This window comes from Poecilia latipinna, unplaced genomic scaffold (assembly GCF_001443285.1).
Source record: "Poecilia latipinna isolate Pla-1442-1.1 unplaced genomic scaffold, P_latipinna-1.0 Scaffold699, whole genome shotgun sequence".
In the NCBI taxonomy this organism is placed as follows: Eukaryota; Metazoa; Chordata; class Actinopteri; order Cyprinodontiformes; family Poeciliidae; genus Poecilia; species Poecilia latipinna.
Genome location: NW_015113315.1, coordinates 12,562 through 35,628, shown reverse-complemented (window position 1 = coordinate 35,628; position 23,067 = coordinate 12,562). Strand labels below are relative to the sequence as shown.

The following is a 23,067-nucleotide window of genomic DNA, read 5'->3' as shown; positions in this document are numbered from 1 at the left end:
AACTATTTGGTTTCTTGTTATTTTTGCAGATGGCGAACAGCAGTAATTCTGAAAATCTGTTTTGCTGCAGCTGGTGAAAGTCATGTTCATGTCCTATTTGATGCTTGTGTAACTATTATTGAGCCTATTATATTGCAGTGAGCCATTCAGACCTGCACTCTTTTTTGCCTCAGCTATAGAGATTCAAAAGAAGCAGGGAATGAAGCTGTCCTCTAAAAGCGGATTCTTAAAATCCTCATTGTAGTCCTCAAAATGTCTGCTGCCGCGAGCAGCTTCGTTTCTGAGGCTATTTTCATTTAGACCTAAAGCAAACATTTAGTCGTATTTATGTTAAATTAGATTCAAACTATGTACCCTATTTTTGCTGCTTGTTATTGCCTCGGCTATCAACAAATTGATGATTTCAAGTCAAAATGACCCACAGGGGCACAATAACGGCAGGTGAAAAGCATATAAACAATAAAAAGTCTAACAAGCTACAAAGAAAAGAAAAATAATATAGAAAAAAAAAACTCTATTAAGCTGCTGGATGGCTGACCTCAAGGGTAAACTCGTTGCTGGTGTAGCGGCCGTTGAGCTCTGAGCAGGTCAGGCGAAACCTCCTCTCCGTCAGCTGTCCGGGCTGCAGGTGGTAGTAATGTACCTTTCTGATCACCTGCTCGTAGTTTGTCATGGAGTCCACGCCTGTGGACAGGGACAGTAGAGGTGTTGTTGCTTACAGGTACTCTATACATGCAGCAGACACAACAGAGTGGTTCTGATGTTGGTCACCTACCATATATGGACATGCCGGACGTGGAGTTGGTTGCGTCAAGGTGTTTTCCCAGAAGCGAGCTCAGTTGCAGCTGGAGGGATTCTTGCTTTGGGTTTAGCTCCTCCCCCAACACAAGAATATCGCAGTAGTCCAAGTTATGGATGATCTCCTCCAGGACGCCGGGTTGATGAGCTTTGCAAACAGAAACATCACGATAAGGTCTTACTCTCCGGCGCTTAAGCACGCAGAAGAGATATTACGCTGGCAGATACCTTTGTTATGAATTGTTCCTTTACAACACCGGTCAAAAATATTCAGTTAGGATTTTTAAAGATTGTTTTGAACCATTTTTCAAAAGTGGAGAGATTATGCAACATCATTTTGAATTTACTTTTGGAATAGTGCACAAAAGGTCAAAATCATACATAAAAGTTCAGGTATGTATAGTTGCATAATATATTATGAATAAATCAGAATTACATTATTATTGTGTGGAATATTCATATTGTTAATGTATGGAGTGCATTAATTGTTGGCTAAAATAGCCCAAAGGTTATGAACTTGCATTTTTCATGCTAATGCAATAATTAAGCCAGTTGGCCAGAGTCTCACAGCTGCAAATAATCACACATGCAAATCATTTTGAACAAATTAGTAAATGGTCAAAGAGGAACTGGAAGCACAAAGAAGAGAATAAGAATAAGAAAAATCTATCCTCCATGTCTAATCCACATTACATTTTGGAGAAATTCCCCATTTCCAAACACAACTTTCATACACATTTCCACTGAGTTCTTTGTAGCTATTGGACAGTCTTTGTGCACTGAAAAAAGAAAGAGCGGAGCGCCAACTTTAAAAAGCTGTGATAATTTATTAATTATATTCAAATTAAGTTTGTCAAACTTACTTTACTTATGTTACTTATGTTTGTTTAGCATGAAAACTAAATAAACTTAATAAATCTGCGTGGGAAAACCATTTTTGTCAGTGTAGTTACTTAATGAAGCAGCATGTAAATGTACTTTAAGGATCTTATTTTAATCTATAAATTCTGGAAATAAATTTCATTTTGATATGTTGGTTCATAAGAGAAAAATAAACATATAGTTTATGATTTATTGACTCTGAACAACAAGAGCCACTCATGAAAAAATGATATACGTACTGCCATGAAAATATACTGAAAACCTGATAAAGTTAGCAGCTATTTTTCCAGTTATTTTAGAAGAAAAGCCAATGTTCTATAGCATAAGCACCCGAGTACTACTACTGACTACTACAAACAGCAATTTAAAAATAAAACTGTAGGGATTTCTCAAACTAAACCTGAGAGAAAGAAAATATGGAAACAAAATGTAATGCTGGGAATGTTGAAGAAAAAATATGCATCATTGCACCCAATAATTATTCCTTTAATAAAAAAAAGTGAAACAAAATAAACTTGGTCAATCAAAATTCCAACAGAACACGACTCCATCTTCCACACACCTTTCAACAGTGGAGTCTAGCATAATATAAAGCTGATTGTGGAAAGGATCACAAAGAAAAGAGTTCAGATAAAAAGAGCCTGAGAGAGCAGCTGAACACCAAAGGAACAAGGAAACAGTGACCTCTATAGCAAAGCAGGACATTTGAGACAAGACAGATGGCTGGGGAAATGGTGCCAAAGTATCGAGGATAAAAGACGGTGCCTTTCAGAATCATCTGAATCAGTCTGGAAATAGACATCTTGGGGAATTAGTGGGAGGAAGACGCAACAGAGTGCTGTGTCAGGTCAAGTAGAAGACAAACCAATGGCAAAGAGACAAAGTGTCATAAACATCCGCAGAAAAGAAACTTAAAGCATGTCTCGCAAAAGAGATCCACAGTTTATCTTAAATCCTTTAGGCTTTGACAGAGCACAAAATCTACCCTTTGTGACACTTTAATGTAACTCCTCCCTGACAAATTCCTATAAACTCTTCCCATCCATCCGACTTCCGTCCTTTCCATTCTCTGGCTTGCTGCTAATCTTTCCCTCCCAGCCGTAGTTTCCATTTCACTTGCAAAAAGAGTTCCTCTGACTCCCTGAAAGCAATGCCACTTTCCGCTCCTCTTCCTTCACACATTACGTACAATGGAGGGATAAAATTTCCCTCCCGCCCGCTTATCTGTTCCTAATTGACTGCCAGCGGCAGGGCTGCGAGGCGAGGCGGGTGGTTTCTTGCCTCTGTGGTCTGATCATTGGACAGAACAGGAGCTGGTGAGATTTAACAGTCGCACTCGTTTGCCACTGGTCAAGGCAGCGCAACAGAAAGAATCAGCCCTCGGGCAGCTACAGGCCGTATTTAGCAGCAGGAGGTCTGCAGTTGCTGAGTGATAAAGAGGAACTGGAGGGACTAATACCTGCAGACTGGTGTAGAGAGGGATGGACTCTGCTGCAGGTGAATGACTCAACATGGTGGGGAGTAATCAGAACAAAAGGCTCTCGCTTTCACTGCAGCTACTGCTGCTGAGAAGAGCTGCGCTCACCCTTAAAGGGGCATCGTTTAGGTTACAGCTCTCTCAGGCTTGTGTTTGGATGTCATTGTGTTTCCATTTTATGCAGGTTTAAGCCTCTGTGAGCGATCGCAGCGGGACTTTAACGGGAGATAAATTGTTTCAGGTGAATTATGTTTGACTTGCAGAAGAGGTGGAATCAAATAAGTTGTACTTCTTTCCACTTCCTTTCCAATCACATATCTAGTGGATATGTGATTGACTTCATGTTGTTTTTTTTTGCTTTTGATATTTGTCTATTATTTTGTTAACATTTGCATTATAATAACCAATTTGCTGGATCCAATACTAAGAAACGGATCTTCATATTTGTAGTAAAGTTTACAACAACCACTACTAATGGTAGTAACTCACACCCATACTTTTTATTGTCAAAAAGTATATTTACAAAAACGTAGTCTCAGAAAAAATCCAGCTGTTCTCTAAAGGCCTCAGACGTTTATTAGAGAACAAATGGCATCATGGAGGCCAAGGATCGTAGCAGATAAGTTAGTGAGAAAGTTATGAAGACGTTTACAGCTGGGTTTGGTTAGAACGTAATATTCCAATCTTTAAACGTCTCACAGTGCTCCTAGATAACACAGTCTCTCCCCAGACTGTGTTATCTAGGAGTTTGAGTTATTCTGCAAACAACTAGCAGAACATTTTGTCTCTAGATGTACTAAACTGGTGGTTACACATCTCCAAAGCCAAAGTTGGTTTTATATATTAACTCAGAGGGTCTAAATATGAACACATACCAAACATTTCACATTTTATTTCCAAATAACACGTATTTGGAAATAATACAAAGTCAAAGTCATGACTTTGTATTTTTCCCTCATCTCAAAGAACATGCAGCCTGGTCTATTACAGTAAAAGTCTTACTAAAAAACATTAAAGTTTGTGTTTGTGGCATAATGGGGAAAAGTTCAAGGGGTGTGAATATTTTTTTTTTACAAAGTACCGTACATGAGCAGATGGTAACTGTTTTTGAAAACAATTTACCATGAAGGACTGTCCTCATTACATGTTTAAGAAAAAAAAAACAAAAAAAAACTTGTATCCCAAGTTGGAGAATTTGCCATTGTGAGAGTGAGAGCACGATGGTTTGACGCTTTGACTTGACGGATTGTGCAGATGCGGCGGATGAAAGCAGCATCTGCTTATCCACGGTCTCAGGAGGTGTTATGAAATGTTTATCTTTCTCTGAAGGTTTGCTTAGCAAGACAGGTGATATGTGAATGTGCTGGTGGGCTTCATGAATGAGCGAACACACCATGAATATGAAAAACACTTGCTGAAATATTTACCCAAGACAGATTTCCACACTCAATCTAAAAACTTTGTGAGATAGTCAGACCTTCTTCCCTGTTGTATGAGAGATTGGAATGCTTGTGTTCACAATGTGGACTTCAGGGAATAGGAAATGTAACCTGAAGAAATCGTAGTACGAGTGTGTGGTCCTACCTGTGTGACGGGGGGCGGTGTCTGCCCTGGTGACTGTGCTGATAATGTGGAGGTCCTGAAATAGAGAGACGCCTCCCGCCGCTCTGAAATCTGAGGCTGACTGGCTGAGTCTCTCCACCCCACTGATGGTGATCCTGGGCTCACTGGGCTGCAGCACCATCACCACCGCCTCGATGATGGGGATGGTGATACATGTGTCTTCACCAAAACACCTAGAGCAAACAGAGGGGAACAAAGGAGTGAGACGAAGAAGAAAAGAACAGCGGGCTGAATCACCAAGCACAGGTTGGTCGAAATGACATCAAAACTGCGCTTCTTTGTGCTGTGTCACAGTGAGGTTTTAGTTTGTGACTATTATTTGATAAGCGACAGGGGTTCAGGGTCAGACACTTCAACAAAGCTTGGACCACAGGCAGAGTAAAAAAAGAGGACAGTAGGACGCTCCCTTTCTTTTGTCCCCAAATGAAAACAGTAGAGTTAAAAATCAGTGCTGAAGGAAATGGTTTTGAACTAATATTAGCAATCGCTCTGAGAATAGAAATATTCTGTATTGTCCCCAAATGGGGGCAATAAAGACACATTTTATTGTCCCCCAAATTCAGCCGTGACAGCAGCTTTGGAGCTTTCAGGTTCACACGAGATAAAGAAGCAGCATCCATAAAACCCCTTTAGTGTTCTGGTCGTTAAAACTTTTTACTGGGTTATTTTCAGACTCCAGATTTGGGAAGTTGTTCACTACAGTTCACTAAACTGCCTCCCTCTTTTTGATTTTGCAAAATCAAAGAGGGGGGAAAAACTCACAATCAGTAATGGCAGCAAAAGAACAAACCAAAACAAACAATTATGGCACCAAATCGTACAACTTCTTGCAAAAGTATGGAATCACAGGTCATGGAGATCACACAGTGAGTTGTTTCCTATGGGGAAACATGCCACTAAAAAATGTTTGATATTGTTGCACTGATTGGCACATCATTTTTCAGATTATGTGCATGAACAGACAAAAAAAAAACAGAAACAAATACATTAGTACTTCATCTGAGTTTTATATCAGCTTGAATATTTGGATTCTTCAATTTCACCAAAGACAAACAAAAACACGGTTTTGTTTTTTGTGCTTCATTTCTTGCCATTCCACATGTTAATTTGCCCTCCTAAAGGAGCTTTGTTACCTTTCCACTGTATAAACTGTTGAGGGCTTGTTTCCTGTCAATCATCTCAGAGTCACAGCTCAATAAGATCCACAAATTACAGGATGATGATGATTAATGTGAATACATATTTGCAATTGATTGCCACATTAAGGGATGTTTAATTTTTATGAACAGTGCTGCCCAACATTTGCCGGGACCTCTGGTTAAGAATTATAAAAGCATTGAAATTAGTTATTCTCTCATTGCAGTTTTGAATATTTTATTAAAACTAAAATGGATAAATATTTATATCCCTAAAACTCTCTTTCAGATAGATAAAACTGAAGCAGTTTTTTAAATGCAGACTTTCCTTCTTTGCTTTTAAGAACATCTCATAAGTAATCTGCAGCTTTCCGTTTATATTGAGCGTATGACATAAAACCCAGGCCTGTTTTTTCTGGGTCTGGCCACTAGCCTGGATGACAACCCATATGTATCTTATCTTACATATGGCAACATTTAAGATGAGATAAACATTGCCTATCTTATCTTATCATGGCCATATTTAGTATGGTGGGGGATCTGTCATGCTGTGGGCCTGCTACTTCAAAAGTTAAGGGAATTTTGAGTCCATGGATTCTTAGAAATCTGATAGCTTATACCAAAACAGGATAATGGTCCACAACAAACGGAAAAAGCAACCCAAACGTGGCTCATCAGGTACACAACTAAACCATCTTTCACAGCAATCTATGACTCAAAACTCCAAAGATCTCTCTCTCCTAATGCTCCGAACGTTTTGAGCTCTACCAGTGGGGAAGCATTAACAGCAAGGTTACCACTAGTTGTGTAATCTTTCCTTGTTGAATAAATATACTCAATGTTCGAGTTTATTAGTGTTTCAAAGCATGCTGCTGAAGTTAAATTATGAATATATTTCAATTCTTTGAACCCATCTTTGCCAGGGGTGCCAATAAATGTTGCCTACACATTATATTTTACATTTTACAAACCCAGAAGATAATTTGCAGTCACATTTCAGAGGGTTATTTTGTTACAACAGACTAAATTTCATCCAAGAGCTGCAACTCTGCGTTTATTTTTTTGCCAGAGGGTGTAGTAAACCTCCAATCAAACCTCTGATAGTTCACAGAAAAAAAAAAAAAACATCCTAGAGAGATCTGTGCTGTAATTACTACAGTTATTTAGAGGGTAATACATTCTGTCACGTTAGTTTTTATTGAGTAGAATCAGAGCTGCAGGACTATACTTGTTTTCGATACCCGCCTCATAAACACACAGCTTCCACTGGCAACATTTAATGGGTGGGAGCTCGTTGAGAGCTTAGAATTAGCTGTGATCTTACAATGAAGCCTGGGTAAGCGTTATCCGTACCACACACAGACATACATCTGCCATGTTCACACATGTATGCGTACAGAAACGATGTGAAGCCTGACGGATGCACTGGTTGAAGACTGCAGGTTGGACATCAAAGGCCTTTCAAGCACACAGACGTGTCGGTGGGAGGGACATCAGAGCTTTCCCTCCATACTGTGCCTCTGCGGCAGCTACAGGAAACGATAACATGTTTTCTTTCCTGGATTGGAAACCTGGAACGTACGGTTTACGCTGCAAGGCATTATCTGTCTTTTCCCACCTACGTCCTGATGTAAATTATGCTGCAATACGCCAATCCATGACACACATCAGCATAATGAATCCCCATCTCAAGCTGGGATGTTTCTTAGTTGTTTTTAAAAAAATGCTTTAAATTTGCATTTAAACTCAAAAATGATTTACAAGAACTTCAAAGCTTTACTTTTTATTTCATCATTCAGAGTTCAGTCAGTTTTTTTTATATAATTACATAAATTAAACCCATAGATTCAAATTTTACATGTAAAATGCCCCAATTTTCTGATTTTTGAAGAAAAACATCTCACACTGATCCCACCTTTACATCAGAACAGAAATGAAATGCTGGGAAAAGGAGTAAATGCCTGGATTATGCGAGTTATGTTTAAATTTCCCTTCGAAAAAACTAAATATTTTTTAATTGATTTGAAATTTACTGAAATTGAGAAGGTGGTAAAGCTTTTATAAAACCACTGAGGGACTTTAAAAAGGAAAAGCCAGCCTTGTACTTACACCCTCAATTGGAATGACTGTTGCAATAACTTTGAGATTTTAATCATGCATTGTAATTGGCCTTCTTTCAGTTTAACATTATTATGGAGCAAACATATTTAATAAACTGCAAAACCAAGAATTGGGTGACCAATATAAAATAATACATATATAACATTCACCAACTATATATCATTGTCATATCTTTATTATAGTTGTGTGTTTAAACATATGATAAAATATGTTAACTGGAATCTTTCAAACCTGAAACTGGTTTAAGATCCAAAATTAGTAGTTTCTGTAATCTCTTTAGATGTTTTCTCTGCTTGGTGCTTGGCATTGATTTGACCCTTCCTACCATAACATCTTTTCCACAACTACAGCATGTAGTTGTGGGAAAGAACCATGTGGTTCTTAAACAACCACATGGCTATTTAGAAATGAGAAGCTACTCATCGCATCAGTTGGGGTTAAATAACTTGCTGCCAGCTGAAAGGCAGTCGGCCATGCAGTAATTATCCAATAGGATGCTTTGTTAGATCCAGGTGGCGAGGCAATGCTTTACATATAAAAATTATTTTGTAAAAAAAAAAAACAAACAACATATTCAAGTAAGAACAGAATATATGATAAAATAAAAATCTGGTGGAAAATTAAGTTTGTGCTGATACTGCAGAGGACAAGCAAAAAAACCTACAAAAATAACAGTTTATGTTGCTTTTTTCTGCTCTTTATGCCTTTTTCTTGGCAAGAAATGAATTAATGTGTGTTGTTAGGTTTTGAGTCGTGGAAACCTTAGAATACTTTGGACTAACATCAGTCAGAAAGCTTCTGTGCATCCGTCATCATCTCCTTCCTCACCAGGTACACTCGCTCACACAAGTCTCTATTACAAACAAGCAGAGCACTGAAGCAGCTTGAAGGCAGTTGGGGCATCATTTTGGGAATGGAGCAGGAAAGCTGTGCTGGACCCGTGGAGTCATAATTTGATATGTGCTGTTGCTCTGCAGCTCCATTAGCTCCATCTGCATGTACAGGCACCTCTCTGCATCAGAAGCGAAACGGATTATGAAAGAGTTCCAGATTAAGTTTTGCCCATGATATCTTTAAAATGTGCACAAGCCAAGGCTGACTGAGTTTTTCCATTGCTTGGCTACATAGAAAGTCTGCCAAGTTTCCTTGCTGCATCTGATTCTCACACAAGCTTGATGGACCCATGGCTGGAACTGTGAGCAGCTATTCTGTGCATTATGGGATATGTAGTGTGATTAGATTGAGCTCTACAGAACTAATTGGTAGGCCTATACAAAATGAATTTAACTGCACTGAGGTACGAAAGCATATATTTTTTAAAAAGTATTATTTCCTCAATCTCCAATTGTTTTTGTAAATATTCGAAGAAGCTACCTTTTGTATGACTATTTTATGTTGCAGACAGAAAGGTTGAATTGCATTATTAAAAGAAGGAAAACATGACATCATGCACATGGTGAGTAAACATTTTACTGGCATAAAATACTAAAAAGAAGCTACGTGAATTTTCTGAGTGTTGGTTAAAAAACTATTGTCTCTAATCCTGCAAAATTAATTGTTTGGATTTACAGCAGAAGTGTCCAAAGTGCAGACCAAGGACATAATTTTGTCTTTTTTTTTTTTAAAGTAAAACCTCTTTCAATGGAAAATGTTTGCTACAACAAAATGTTATTTTTTCAATAAAGCATTTTGAGATTAAAGAATGATCCATACCTGCCATACTGTTGATGAGAATTGACTAAATCCATCTCCAGACCAACAACACAGAAAACAGCTCACTCAAAAAAAAAATAAATAAATAATAAGGCACACATTAAGAACCATTTTTGTTTCAGGTCTGTAATGATTTACAAGTCCCCTTTTTTATCAAAAATCAAAGTACTTTGCTTTATTAAAATATTCAGATTTGTTCATAGAGAAGTTTTTTTATTGCTTTTTTTATTTGGAAATAAAAAAGATGGAGTGTAAGTACTAAAACTTTGCAGTTTAGTTCGGACACAACTGATTCACAGCCAGTAATCTTATTTCGTGGTCAGCCTATTTCCAAATTCAATTGTGTTTACAGTTATTTTGTTTACATCATGCCTCTAATAGTTACTGACAATAAATGGTAGGGGCCAGTGTTTCTGCTGGTCGTTCTTCTGGATGGAGCAGTAAAACTGCTAGCTAAAAATTAGATCAGCAGAAGGATCCAGAACACGCTTAACACACATTTGCTGTTGTTAACTCAAAGTAGATGAAACAGTAACACAACTATGGCAAGAGGGAAAGTGTTTAGTGGTCTAAGGTTGATAAATGTGTAGAATTAAAGGTCATTAGCAAACCCCCTCTAGGTTTATTAAATACTCAATACAGAAGCTCGCCTTTTAAATGTAAGAGCAAAAAAAATAAATAAAAAAAAGAAGTTCGCCAAATGATGTTAAACCATTTTATTAAAATATTCACTGCCGTTAATAAGTTAATAAGAGTTTATGCATTTGTGGGTAGTATATTTTTTCTATCTATCCTAAGGTTCTAATTTCATCATCTGCAGCAGAAAAATTGCAACTGGAGCAGAAGAATATTAGAGGCAGTCTATTCTCATCAAGACGTTAAACCCTAAGGCCACGATTACACGAGACCGCTGTCTGGAATCTGCTGGTATTTCCAGATACAGACCACTAAGACACTCTGAATCCAATATAGTTGTCATGTCGGGCACTATATGGGGCAGTGGTCAGAGAATGTCGTTGGCACTTTTGACCTGTAGCTTCCACCTCATTTAGAAAGCAGTCGCCCTGACACGCCCTATTACTGGGCACTCACATATTAGCTAGTTTATTTTTACTGGACGCTCTCTGGTCATGATAGAAAAAAAAAAATCCTCATATTTTGATCACCAACTGATTTTCTTATGTTTCCCTAATATCGGCAACAAAGTTGATGGCATGTCCATGCTTCTGTGCATTTTTAGAAAAACCTAGTAAAAATAAGCCGCTTGCTTATGTTTACTATGCATTAATGCAATTCTGACACATCAGCAAGAAACCTGCTTAATTGCCAAAAATCCTTCAGCATCTCAACTTATTCTGCAAAACAATCCTCACCAGACAGGCTTTGTCATGCAGTTGCCAAAATTTTCTGACAGGAAGCCAAGTTTCAAGTTTAAATTTGCTTGTTTATAGAGCCATGGCAGCTTTGTCCAGGATCTGCAAGCAAAATTTCATTTGAGCAAAATTTGCCAATGCAATGATGCAAGCTTATTTGCGTTTGCATAATGTATTCCTTAACAACTGCTATGCCTCCAGCTTCAATGGCTTTGGTTTATCACCAGCCACCCATGCAGCGTGCACACAGAGTCCTCGGGTCCGTGTCCGCGCAAAGACCCTGACGGGAGGGAAGAGAGATGGAACCCAGGGCTGTGCTGCAGGGGTCTACATATATTTAAAACAATCATGAATTTTAATAGTTACACGCTGAGGGAGACTGTTTTACAAGCCACTCGCTCTTTCTCCCCCTCGCCCCTTCCCTCGCACATACAGATTCACGTTCAGTTTTTTCATCTTTATTTCCCGACTCCTCCAGCAAAACCCGCCTGGAATTATTAATACATGACATGAGGATGTTAAAACTAGCCCCCGGTGGCGACAGCAAACTCAATTTGGTGTGTTAACAGGAAGTGACAGCCAAAGGAATGGCAGCACAGGGACAGGGCTGAGAGAAAGACGTGTGGAAATCGATGTGTGAAAAGAGAGTTACATTAGTCAAGGCCGTCTTCTGTGTTGTTGTTACACTTAACAGAAGTGTTGAGGTGGAATAACATTCATAAGAGAGCCGCAGAGACCCAGAAACAATACGAGGCATGCCAAATATGAAGGAATCCACAGGGAAGACGGGGACACATTGGATGGAAGTCAAAATAACTGTAAGAACAAGTTGGTGACACACTTACTGGACGGTGGTGGAGATCTGCAGGCGGCGAATGCCCGGTGTGGGAAACTGGCGGGAGTTTATGTAGGAAACTTTCCTCACAGCTGTGTTAATGTTCTCCAGATTCTCTCCCTCCATCACCAGAATGGACTGAGCTGGATTGAAGTGGAACTGGGAGATGGAAGCAACGAGAAGCAAGTAGATGTTAAATGAACTGATGGACATTTATACAGTGGATCAGTTTGGTTTCTGTTTTGGAAACCATCACTATCCGTCTGTTAGTCACGAACAGGCCAGGAGTGATCTGAGTTCTCATATTCTCCTGATGGTAACTTGTCTGCCATTTTCTGAGTTCAAAACTGATTTCAGGACAGAATCTCCTGGATCAATTAATAAAACAGAAAACAGCGTAAAACTGTAATATTCTGAACACCTGGGGGCGGTGTACCGAGATGGGAGAACTACGAACCTTGAGTAAAACTGTTGGTGAACATGTTTACGGTCAATTACAAATTCAGCAGATGCAGAGCAGCATCATTAATCACTTGGAGAGGTATCTGTGGCCACTTTGTACAGGAGAGTCCAATAATCACTCTCCTCTTAACTCTGCAGCAACTCCGGTGGGAAATTTGTGGCTATTTAGCAGCTAAGTGCTCCACTTTGTTCACCAAATAGCTTTGTCTGTCAGTTATCTGATTGCAGCATGGTTAGTGTACAGATGTTTTTCTTCTCTTTCGGATTAACAACTTCTTGAGGCTGCAGAAAAGAAGACTGAAGTTATTCAACAACTTTAAAGTAGCTTGTACTGGTAATTTGTATGTGCCAGAGTTGTGTAAACTATTTATGAGCATAGGGTAGTACCTACAGATAATGCATTTAATTGGTATTGACTATGTAGTCTTTCGAACTCTAACAGCTAGGAGCAGTTCAGTGGCAATAAATGGATATGCTGCATATTCAAAAATGAAAGCAGCATTTAGATGGCATATGGACGAATTTTGGAAAATGTTTGGAGTCAGGATTTGGATTTAAAGTTACAATTCAGCTTTTATAGTAATAATGTTTGTCTGATCAGTGTCATTAGACAGGCCATTCTGATTTAGCCAAGTAAAAAAATATGAAATGAAAAAAACAAAACCAAAAAAACCCCAAAAAAACAATCCTATTAATATTCCTATGCCTGGTTTAAAAAGTACAGGCTGTCCTTCTCTAATAAATTTTGGTTTGTTCTACAAAGTTTCCAATTTTTTTCTAGACATTACAGCAACTCAATGAGAAGGAGGTGAAAAACCATCCATCAGTGATCATTGTTGGTACCACTGTATGTGTATCAATATGGATAAAACAGAAAAAAACTGAAAAAAAAATCTATACTATTTGTGCAGTCCTTTGATATTTGATGACAGGACCTTCTTGCCCCAAGATGCTTTTGTGTGTTCCTACTGCAACAGCACTGATTGCTACCCATTCCTTCAAACTGGGTCCTGGCGACAAGGTGACACTCCCCAGAGCTCTCCCCTGTCATTTTCCCATCCACATTACCCTTTCTCTTGCTGACTCCACTCAACATCCTGTTTTCTGTCACCACTCTTACTGCCTACCTCCTTCAGTCTCCCTCTAAGCAGGATATTATCCTCTGATTGCAAAGTGCCAGCCCTCCGCCTCCCTGGATAAACTCTTTCCCCAAGTTCCTGCGCTCTTATTGGAGCCACATGAGTGTGGCTAAGAAGAAGATATAATGGTACTCTAAAGAGAAACTGCTCTGGCCCTTAAGAGGATATCCTCCCCTGCTCTCATATCCCAGCACCTCGTTCCACTGAGTCGTCTCAAAAGGTTGTATCTCTTCACTCCATCGCAGCACAAGGAGACCTATGCAAAGAGTGGGCTTTAGAAGAGAGCAAGACTGAAGAGGGGAAGATGAAAAAGAGAGTTAAAGGAGCTGATGGTGGGTGGTTAAGGGGGGGACAGCTTCGGGTGTGCACAAACCCCCATTTATCTTGTCTGCCCCCTGTCTTCCACAGCACAGGGAGATGGATTAGCCAGGCCGGTGCAAAGGGAAATTTGGGGGGAGAGAAAGAGAAAAGCAGATAAGTTTCATGAAAACCAGCTGGTGATTCTGCTGGTGATTTAAAGCTAAAAATTTATCTCGAAGCGGAGATCAAAAATGTGTGCTTCTCTTTGTACACGTTCAAGAAGAATGTATGCAAAACTTTGTCTCGGTGGAGACAGGATAGGTTCTGAGCGGGAACAAGCTGTAAAGCATCCACGGCTGCAGAAAAAGCTCAAGTTAAAGAAACAGGTTTTTTTTTGGTTTTTTTTGTTTTTACAAAAGAGAAGGAGGGGGAAGATGAGTGATGCGATTCTCAGGTCTGCTCGCCGCTGGTTCTTTGTGTGTGTGAGTGTGAAAAATAGAAACGGTAGCAGCAACTAGAAAATGATGAATGAGGCCCGGTCGACACAAGCCATTAAAAACAGAGATTCACTATGCATGTTTCAATTACATTTACACTTGTTGCATGTATGTCTTGTAGGTACTGTCTTTTTTACAACTGGGAGCAGCTGATAAGCATCTCAAAAGCTCAAATAACACCTGAATTATGACCCCAAGTCTCAGAGGGGTAAAAACAGAGGCCCTACTGTCAGACAGAGATTTAAAAAGTATAAAAGCAAATGAGATGGATTAGCAGTGTCATCCAAGACATTTTACTGTGGAATATTGTCTCTGCTTCTTGGGAACCAAGTTCTAAGCATGTCATGTCAGTCATGGGTATAATATCATCAATTGAATGTCTTTTTATTTCATAATTATCAGCTGTTCACTGATAGTTTTAATGAAATGTCATCAGTAATTATATAATACTGAAACATGCCAAACATAATCCCTACAATAACTATAAAACATTTAGCCATGGCAAAAACAAAACAGCATTTCATAAGATAAAGTCACACAAATTTTACAATAAATAATACTATTTTTAAAGTGCTTCTCATTTCCTGTAGCAGCTTTCAGAACAGCTTGTACACAAGAAGTTAGTATTTGGTGTTAAATGTGCTATTGTTCTATCTCTGTCTTAACTCTGCTACAGCTAACATATGTGTTTAAATTTCTGCTGGACAGTTTCAGTGATTTAATCTGCCAATAAAAGGAGATTTGTGGTGCTTTCTGTGCTATTTACGCCTGTTCTCTTCACACCAGCTTAAGAACTGTTTCTATGCCAACACCATAAGGTTGTTAAACAATAATCACTCAAACGTTTTAGAATAATAAATCATTATTTAAAAAGATATTTAGTTTATTATGGAATGAACTACCTCATATATTGTTATGTCTACCTTTTTAGCACTTGGAACTTCATTCATTTATTTAATTTCTACTAACCTAAGTGTAATGTTTACTCACTACACTCTTTTGTAACATGATTAGATGAAGCCATGTGAAGTTTGCAATCAACAAATCAAACAGAAGATTATTACCGTATCTGGAGGAATCATAGTTTTCAATACTGGATCTGCCAATCATTGTTCAGAGTCGATCAATGGAAAATTGGCGAGTTTCCACCTCTATTCAATCAGATTATACAGTCTCCTTTTTATAATTTGGGTTAGAACGGGAAGTGGAGAGATGTAGCTTTTCAACATCAGTAAGAATTGAACTTTTCTCCTACTTGGTATCTAAGACTTAACGTGATATGAAATATTTGATTATCTGACTTGTGAGTCATGAAGCTCTCATTCTGTATTTGTCCCTCATGACAATAATTCTGTGGCACAACAACAGTAAAATACTATCACGACAAATAAGAGCCTAGACTTTTGATTGTCCTTAATGTCCACTAGTTTCTGTTTCAGATACTAAGAAGGCATTAAAGTAAGTAAAAGTGCCTTTGTGAAGCTGTGCAAGGTATAAAACCCCTGAAGGATTCAGGAAACTGAAATTGATGGTTCTGAAGTTTCAGTCTGGTTCAGCTGGGACGGGCTTTAGGGGAAGGACACAGTAAAAGTCCCATCATTCTTATTCTCATCCAACCATTCTGTGACTGCTAATGTTCAATGGACAAAGGCACCTTTAAGACAGAAAGTCTAATTACAGAATAAGATTTAATACTGTAATTTAGAATAACTATGTGTTCATCTGTATTGGTCCAGTTGCGAAAAAGACAAACGCTGTATGAAACATTTATTTAAAATGAATCTGGGCTATAATATTTGTGACAAAAAAATTATTCCTTCAATTAATGTTTTTAAAGATATTTTTTTTTTCTTTTTTTTTTCACCATATTATTCCCCAATTACTACTGGCTTCTTTTTCTTTATTCTCAAGGTGTTTTGAGTACCTTTATACTCTTATCCAAGCTCTCCAGGGAGTTAATGTCCAGTCCCTCTTTGCAGGCCTGCAGACAGGAAATGACTTTCTGACTCTCGATCTTCCCCGGTCGGATGGTCAGTCCAGATAAGCTTCCCCGGAAGTACTGAGTGAACCGGGGCTTGGTAACTTCTCCACCTACAAGCACAAATAATAAACATAAATATCCACATAATTAGGTTATTAACATTCACTTTGTTTTGAAGAAATATTTTAAGAAATAAGTTTCTTAAAATATTTTTGTATTTTAAGAAACTTAAAATACAAAAGTATTTTAAGTATAAAAAAGTTTTTTATTTTCTTAAAATAAAAAACTTATTTTAAGAAAACTTATTTCTTAAAATAAGTTTTAAGAACCTGGGCTATAATATTTGTGACAAAAAAATGATCAGAATGAGACAACAGAAGTTCATCTTTACTGGAAGGTGTGCATGGGAACCTTTGCTCCCTAAAAAACATCACAGTCAGAATAAGGTTTGTCAGAAAGAATCTAAGACCAGAGCATCTGAAAAAAGCTTCTTTGTACTGATGAGTCTAAAGTATAATTGTCTGAGCAACACAGCAGAGGATATGCATGTTCTCTTATCAGGTAAATGTGTGCATGTTTCCTACGGAAGGAGCTGCTGCCCAATTCCACCTTGTATCAAATACTGCTTGAAGTAAATCTGTATTTACAAGACCATTGGTAAGCATATAAGGAAAATGATGCCGTGTGTTTTGATCAGTAAAGTTATGGCAAATATTTAACTGATTTTAGTGAGTTAACCTTAACAGTAGCATAGTGATTGCTAACCCCAAACAAGATGTTGGTATACATAAACACATTTGATTCCCTTTTGTCCTTTTCCTCTGATGACATTTATACAAAAACCATCAATTTAAAATGATGAGAACAAGATAACAGGGTTAGGCACAAGAAGAAATGAGCAAAACTACCAGGTATGTCGTTGAGCCTTTTGATCCCAAAGACCAAATAGCAGTTATGCCTCTCCATGTGGCGATAAAGCAGCAGGGCGCTGCAGTAAGTGATATTCAGCCTCCCTATTCAGGCTAAATAAAGGGAAGGAAAAAGTCAATACATTTAAAGTCTGTCCTCTGAACCCCATAAAGGCCAGAACCAGCAATAAGGGCCTCCAAGCCATTCATTAGCTAAAAGGTTACTGTAGCTATGCCTATCAAACTTCACCTTTGCATTCCTTTCATTTATTCCCTCTGTCTTTCTCTGCTGTTCTTTAATTCTGGAAGTAATCCAATGGAGAACTACAAATAAAGAACATTTCTTTCATTGTTATCTGCCTGGCAAAAAGCAGATAACAAATCCTGTCTCACGCATCAAAATAAATAAATTAATTAATTAAACAAAGGGAAGATGAAGCGAAGCAATGACTGATAAGCTAGGTGAAACCAACTTCCTGTAAAATCTTTGTGATCTTCAGTCTCATGGCAAACTTCCTCCCACATCGATTGATGTTTGAATTTGTTTGTGATTAGTTTGCAAGTTTAGATGTAAAAAATCTGAGAATATAATGTGCCAGTCAGTGTACATGGCTATAGATTTGTCTGTTTTATAAGACATATTTGACTTTATTTCTAAAATAATGTGTGATGACCACAGACTATGTATGTGTTTTATGTGATAATGTTGGTTAAAAACTACTGTTATTTGATTTCTTTAATACAGTGTGTAAAAGAGATATTGTTTTAGAATCCAATCTTCGTGGCTTATGTTTATAATTAAATACATACTGCTCAGTCCTATTTGGGTCATAAATTATGACCTGGGTGTAAAACTATAAAAAAGCTGAACACTATCCAGCTTTTTCACTTTTTCCAAATCTATCATGCATAGAAACATTGCACAGAAGTGGAAACTGTAGTGTGAATATCCATTTCGTGCAGATGAAACTCAGCAACTCTGGCAATTGCTTCCTGAATTCAAAACATTAGTCTCTACACTGCAGTCGCTGGGATCCTGTATTGTACGGTTATTTGCAGAATCATGTGTGTGTGTGTTTCTGCTGCAATAGCGGAAGAATTGTTTTCCATTTGAGCAGCTACATGAAAACATGACTATCTCTATCTTTCCTGTGAAGCGGCTGCTGATATCCCACCTTGGTGCTTATGGGAACGTGGGAAGAACAGATTCCGTCCCCATGTTTATAAAATCCCATGACCACATATTGAATCCCATATATTAAACACATTCTTTCGGTTATTGTCACGCTTCACCTGCTTCCTCTTCTAGACTCACTTTTTAGCAGTCCTTTATCTTAAGACATCCAACTGTCCCTTAGTCCCACCCTGACAGATGTTATCAATTTACGATGCAGTCAGGGAAGCTATTAAGGTCCCCAACAGCAGATTAAAAGACAGAAAGTTGAGGTGAGGGTATTAGTAAGACACTGCAGAGAGAGAGGGAGAGGGAGCATGATAAGGATGATGAAGGTGATGATCATCCCACTTGAGTGAGAGCTATTTTATTGCTCTACAGATCTCCACTCTATTATTTTTATTCATCTCCAAAATAGAAGCAGATAAGAGTGAAAAGGCACGGCAGAGCTGGAAACAGGACTGTTACTTAGGTAAGTGAGAAATGGGAGTTCACACTCACTGTGATTTAGAGTATGTGGATAAATGCATCCATGGCTGTGGGCCTATATTTATTCAATTTACTTTGTATAAAGGTATATCAGTTTCAATTTGTGCTCAAGTGCAATCACCAGCAGATCTTGGCTGCATGCTTGCTGCTGGCGGCGGGAAGTTAGGAGGCCAGGCAGTGGCGTGTGATTTCACACTCCAAGAAAGCAAAGAAGGTGCCAAGATGATTGTGCTACTCTAAATATCAAACACTTCTGAGAAAGAACTGTTCAGAGAATAAATACAGGTGAAAGAGGCAGATTGTGAGAGAAGAGCACAGCCAGCACCTGCTCTCTGGTTTTAGAGGAGGCCCAAGTGGGAGGAAGAAACTTTTCATAAAAGTAGAAACAGGTGAAAGAGTGAAAATGCATTTTCAGAAGGAGCTGCTGTTGTACAAGATAAATTAAAGCTTTGCAAGGGAAAGCGTTAAATCAAATTTGTAACAATCAAAGTTTGTTGAAGTAATATGTTTATGTTTATGTTTATGCATGAACACGTTTCAAATATAGTTATGTAAAACAATTAGCACACCCTGCGACAGCCAGTGTGTTTTCTAACATATTCGAGCACAATACGGATATTTAACATCACTTTTACAATTATTGAGAAAAGTAAAGTGAAGAAAATTACTTTTGAGTACAATAAAAGCAAATTTTTGGCGAGGAATAAATTACCACATGACATGCATAAAGTCACATAACATGCTCATGATAGGAACCTAGTCACCATTTTTCAGGATATTTGCCCTGTTTAAACCTCAAAGATTTAGTCTGATGTGCTCCTGACTGTTGACGTCAAAGTAAACACCCTGGTGAGATTAAAAGAGCTATTTGAGGCCTTCAGAAAGAAGATTACAGCGGCTCACGAGTCTGGTATGGGACTTAAAGAATATGAAATCAGCTATTCCACTGTAGGGGAAATAGTCCACAGGGGAAAGACATTTAAAACAACTGCCAACACACTGATGTACGACCAATCCATGCAAGTTCAATCCCGAAAGCAAGCTACAAGCTTATAACAGACTCCAAAACACCCAGAAATGTCTAATAAATCCTTACTCCAACCTCAGGAATATTGTTCTCTGGATATATTAATCTAAAACTGAACACCAGAGCTAGAGACATAATTGGTGTAAACCAAATTCAGCATACCAAGAAAGAGAACCTCACACCAACAGTGAAGCAAAAGTGAGAAAGTGTTATGTTTTAAGGAAGCCCTATTGCAACAAGACCTGGTCAGCTCATCATTATTAATCCTGGATGCTTTAAAGGGTGATAGAGCAAAATATGAGCATAGTCCTTAAAAAATAGAAATAAAAATAAATAAAAAGCTCAAGACAAGCTCAAGACAAAGCATAAATGAGCCCTGTACACCTAAAACATACCAGCAAATCCACCAGGAACTGACTGAGGATACAAAATGGAAAGTCCTGGGCTTTCTTTGCTCACACATGCTTCATTTCTGTCTATCTATGTTAGTCAAGTATAAGCTTCAATTGTGAGAATGCAAATAAAATTCCAGTTTTCTTCACGTCAGAAAATACATTTTTTTGAACACACAAATTATCATGGTGCTAAACATGAAATCCCAAATGCTAGCGTCTGCTAATATTGTCAACAGCAGGCTTAATTACAAATTTTACACACTCAGAACCCTGTCACAATAAACCAGAATGGCTCCTTTGGGTAAACACATGAAATACAATAATTCCACATGAAATGTATTTGCTATGGTCCAAACAGAATCTGTTCTCATTAGACAATGCTCACTCGCCATTTGTGTGTTATGAACCATGAAATTAAATCATTAAATTGAATTAAATACAGCAGACTATCACGGAACTGTTTAGAGCTGACAAATCTTTTATTTACTCCGCCATCACACTCCATCAAGCCATTTATCGAGAGAACTTTATATCGGTCTCTGAATCCTTTTTTTTTTTAAATATATATAAACCCAACCAGTAAGCTAGAAAATGCAGATAATCACTCCAGCAATTCTACTCTGAAAATGGGTTCAGAGCAGAAGCTTCAGAAGTCAGTCAGACAACAGATGAGCTCATCTTTGCAATCAATATGGCAGATACAAACAGCTTAGTGCTTTGAAAAGGCAATCTGCTGTGGCTAATGGCTTATGTTAAGATTTCGGTAGCGCCTTTATGACTCTTAACTGAGGCTTAGCCTCAATTGTAAAACAGCTGCAATACTCTCTTAACTCGCTTTTCAATTCAAGCCCCTTTTAATCCTCCCAAAAGCACGTCGTGCTGTGTTCACTTAAAGAAAGGGGAGGGGATGGAGGAGAAAGAGGAGGGAGGTGCGGTGGGGCGGTCCCTGCCACAGATGAAAGTGACAAAAGATGACCCTCTCTCGCTCTCACATAGAGGGATATCTTCATCTAAGGCAGAGCATCGCTGAGCAGCTCTTTGGTCTGTCAGATCAATGGTGGGGTGCACCAGGGGTAAAAAGTCCCTTTTCTTCTTCTGTGTCCAATTAGCGGCAGCTATCAGTTTAGAGGACACTTTAATTTGGGGCCTTCATTCAGACTGGGTCAGTCGCTTGTCAAAGACAGACTAAGGGTTCTTCTTAATTACATTGTGCATTCAAGGCCAAAGAGCATGTTCGGCACTCTGTGTCTCCCTGAAAGTAATACTTATTCTGGAGTTTCGATAAGAGGAAGCAGCAGATTCCTTAAAACCCAAATAATGACTTTGACTTTTACTGCGATTAGATTCAATAACTTAATACGTCTTAAAACTTCTAACAGCGTCACACCTTGCCAGCAGGCACCAACTGTGAGCTGCACATCAATCTGCGATGGATGGATGGGCCAGTCATCCGTCACCAGGTAGGGATCGTAGGTGACTCCGTCCACATAGAGCGCCACCACCGGGAACTCCACGTTGATGACGTAGTAATGCCACTCCTTGTCGCATATCTGAAAGGAAGGAAGAGCATGAAAAGGGTCTATTAACGCGTGGGCTCTGTACCCTAAAGATGTAGTTCATGAAAGTGCCACAAATTCACTCAACTTACAGTACATTTCAAGTGCAAATATCAGCCACTTTTTAGGAGACTAACTTCTTTTTTCCTGAAATATATTGTTAAATGTATCAACTTTAACTTGACTGTGACTTTATTGTCTTCAAGGGAAATTCATTTTCATTCTCAAGTTACCACTTGTATAAGAACATCAATATTGTGCAAAAAGGTGTCATCTCTTTTTCTTTCAGTATAATGCAGATGCTCTGAATATCTTTTAGGTTTTGAACCATTTTGTTCAATCCGTGGTACTGGGTTTGAATTTTGGCTGGGGATCTTTCTGAATGGAAATTAATGTTCTTTCTGTGCTGGAGTTGGTTTGGAAAATCCCTTCACTGTATGTAACCACTGTTTCACAAAAAAACAGGTTCTACTGGTGTATGTACTTATGTAGATAATTGTTTATTTTTTTAAAATATGAAGTTTTTTGATTCAAAGTTTCATAATCAGAATATATGCCCAGAAATGAACATTTCTACAATTATACTTAAGTTAATTAGGTATAACTGTAATACTTTATCAGTATCACTCATTTCCATTCCTTGGTTGCTGAAAAGCTTCATGCCTAAAATTAAACTGTTAGAATTTTCGTCACATATCATCAATTTTAACAATTTAGTCATTAGTAAGCATTCATATATTTTTTATTGCACAACTTAGCTCAGGGTTAAGACTTTATACTGAGTTTATTGTGCATCCTGTGTGTCGCAATTCACACTCTAACCACTAGATAGGTGTCAAAGCACTTTTAGTAGTGGATTAGGATAAGAGGCATATGTAGAAGCTAACATTTATAGAATAGATACACCCATTGACTCCATTAATAAGCAAACAGGTATGAAGCTAATTAACTTCACCAGTGCATGAGGGGTTATACTTTACTTAACCTTCTCCTTCTACAGATATCTGGCTTTGTCTTTCAGCATTTAGCCCTGTCTCGCTACTAGACAAAGCTATTGCCTTAGCTTTTGTTACAACAAACTATGTGCTGTCTTTCATCCTATACCCTTTCAAACTGTTGCAACATGCTCATCCAGGAGCAGTGAATGCTGAAAGTCAGTGACTCAATGCAGTCTGCTGGAT

At 38.3% G+C, this 23,067-nt stretch overlaps 1 protein-coding gene across 1 annotated transcript in view; it reads right to left on the bottom strand.

Annotated features, from left to right (window-relative positions):
* The window catches only part of LOC106955020 (calsyntenin-2), a gene marked incomplete at its 5' end in the record, with an annotated part of 29,659 nt that extends 7,726 nt beyond the window's left edge, over window positions 1–21,933 (bottom strand). Inside the window, 6 exons of the mRNA XM_015044967.1 lie at window positions 539–684; window positions 776–946; window positions 4,742–4,953; window positions 11,969–12,117; window positions 16,281–16,447; window positions 21,718–21,933. Coding sequence (XP_014900453.1) covers window positions 539–684; window positions 776–946; window positions 4,742–4,953; window positions 11,969–12,117; window positions 16,281–16,447; window positions 21,718–21,933 — 1,061 coding nt within the window. The remainder of the gene's footprint in view (window positions 1–538; window positions 685–775; window positions 947–4,741; window positions 4,954–11,968; window positions 12,118–16,280; window positions 16,448–21,717) is intronic.
* Window positions 21,934–23,067: the final 1,134 nt, after the last annotated feature.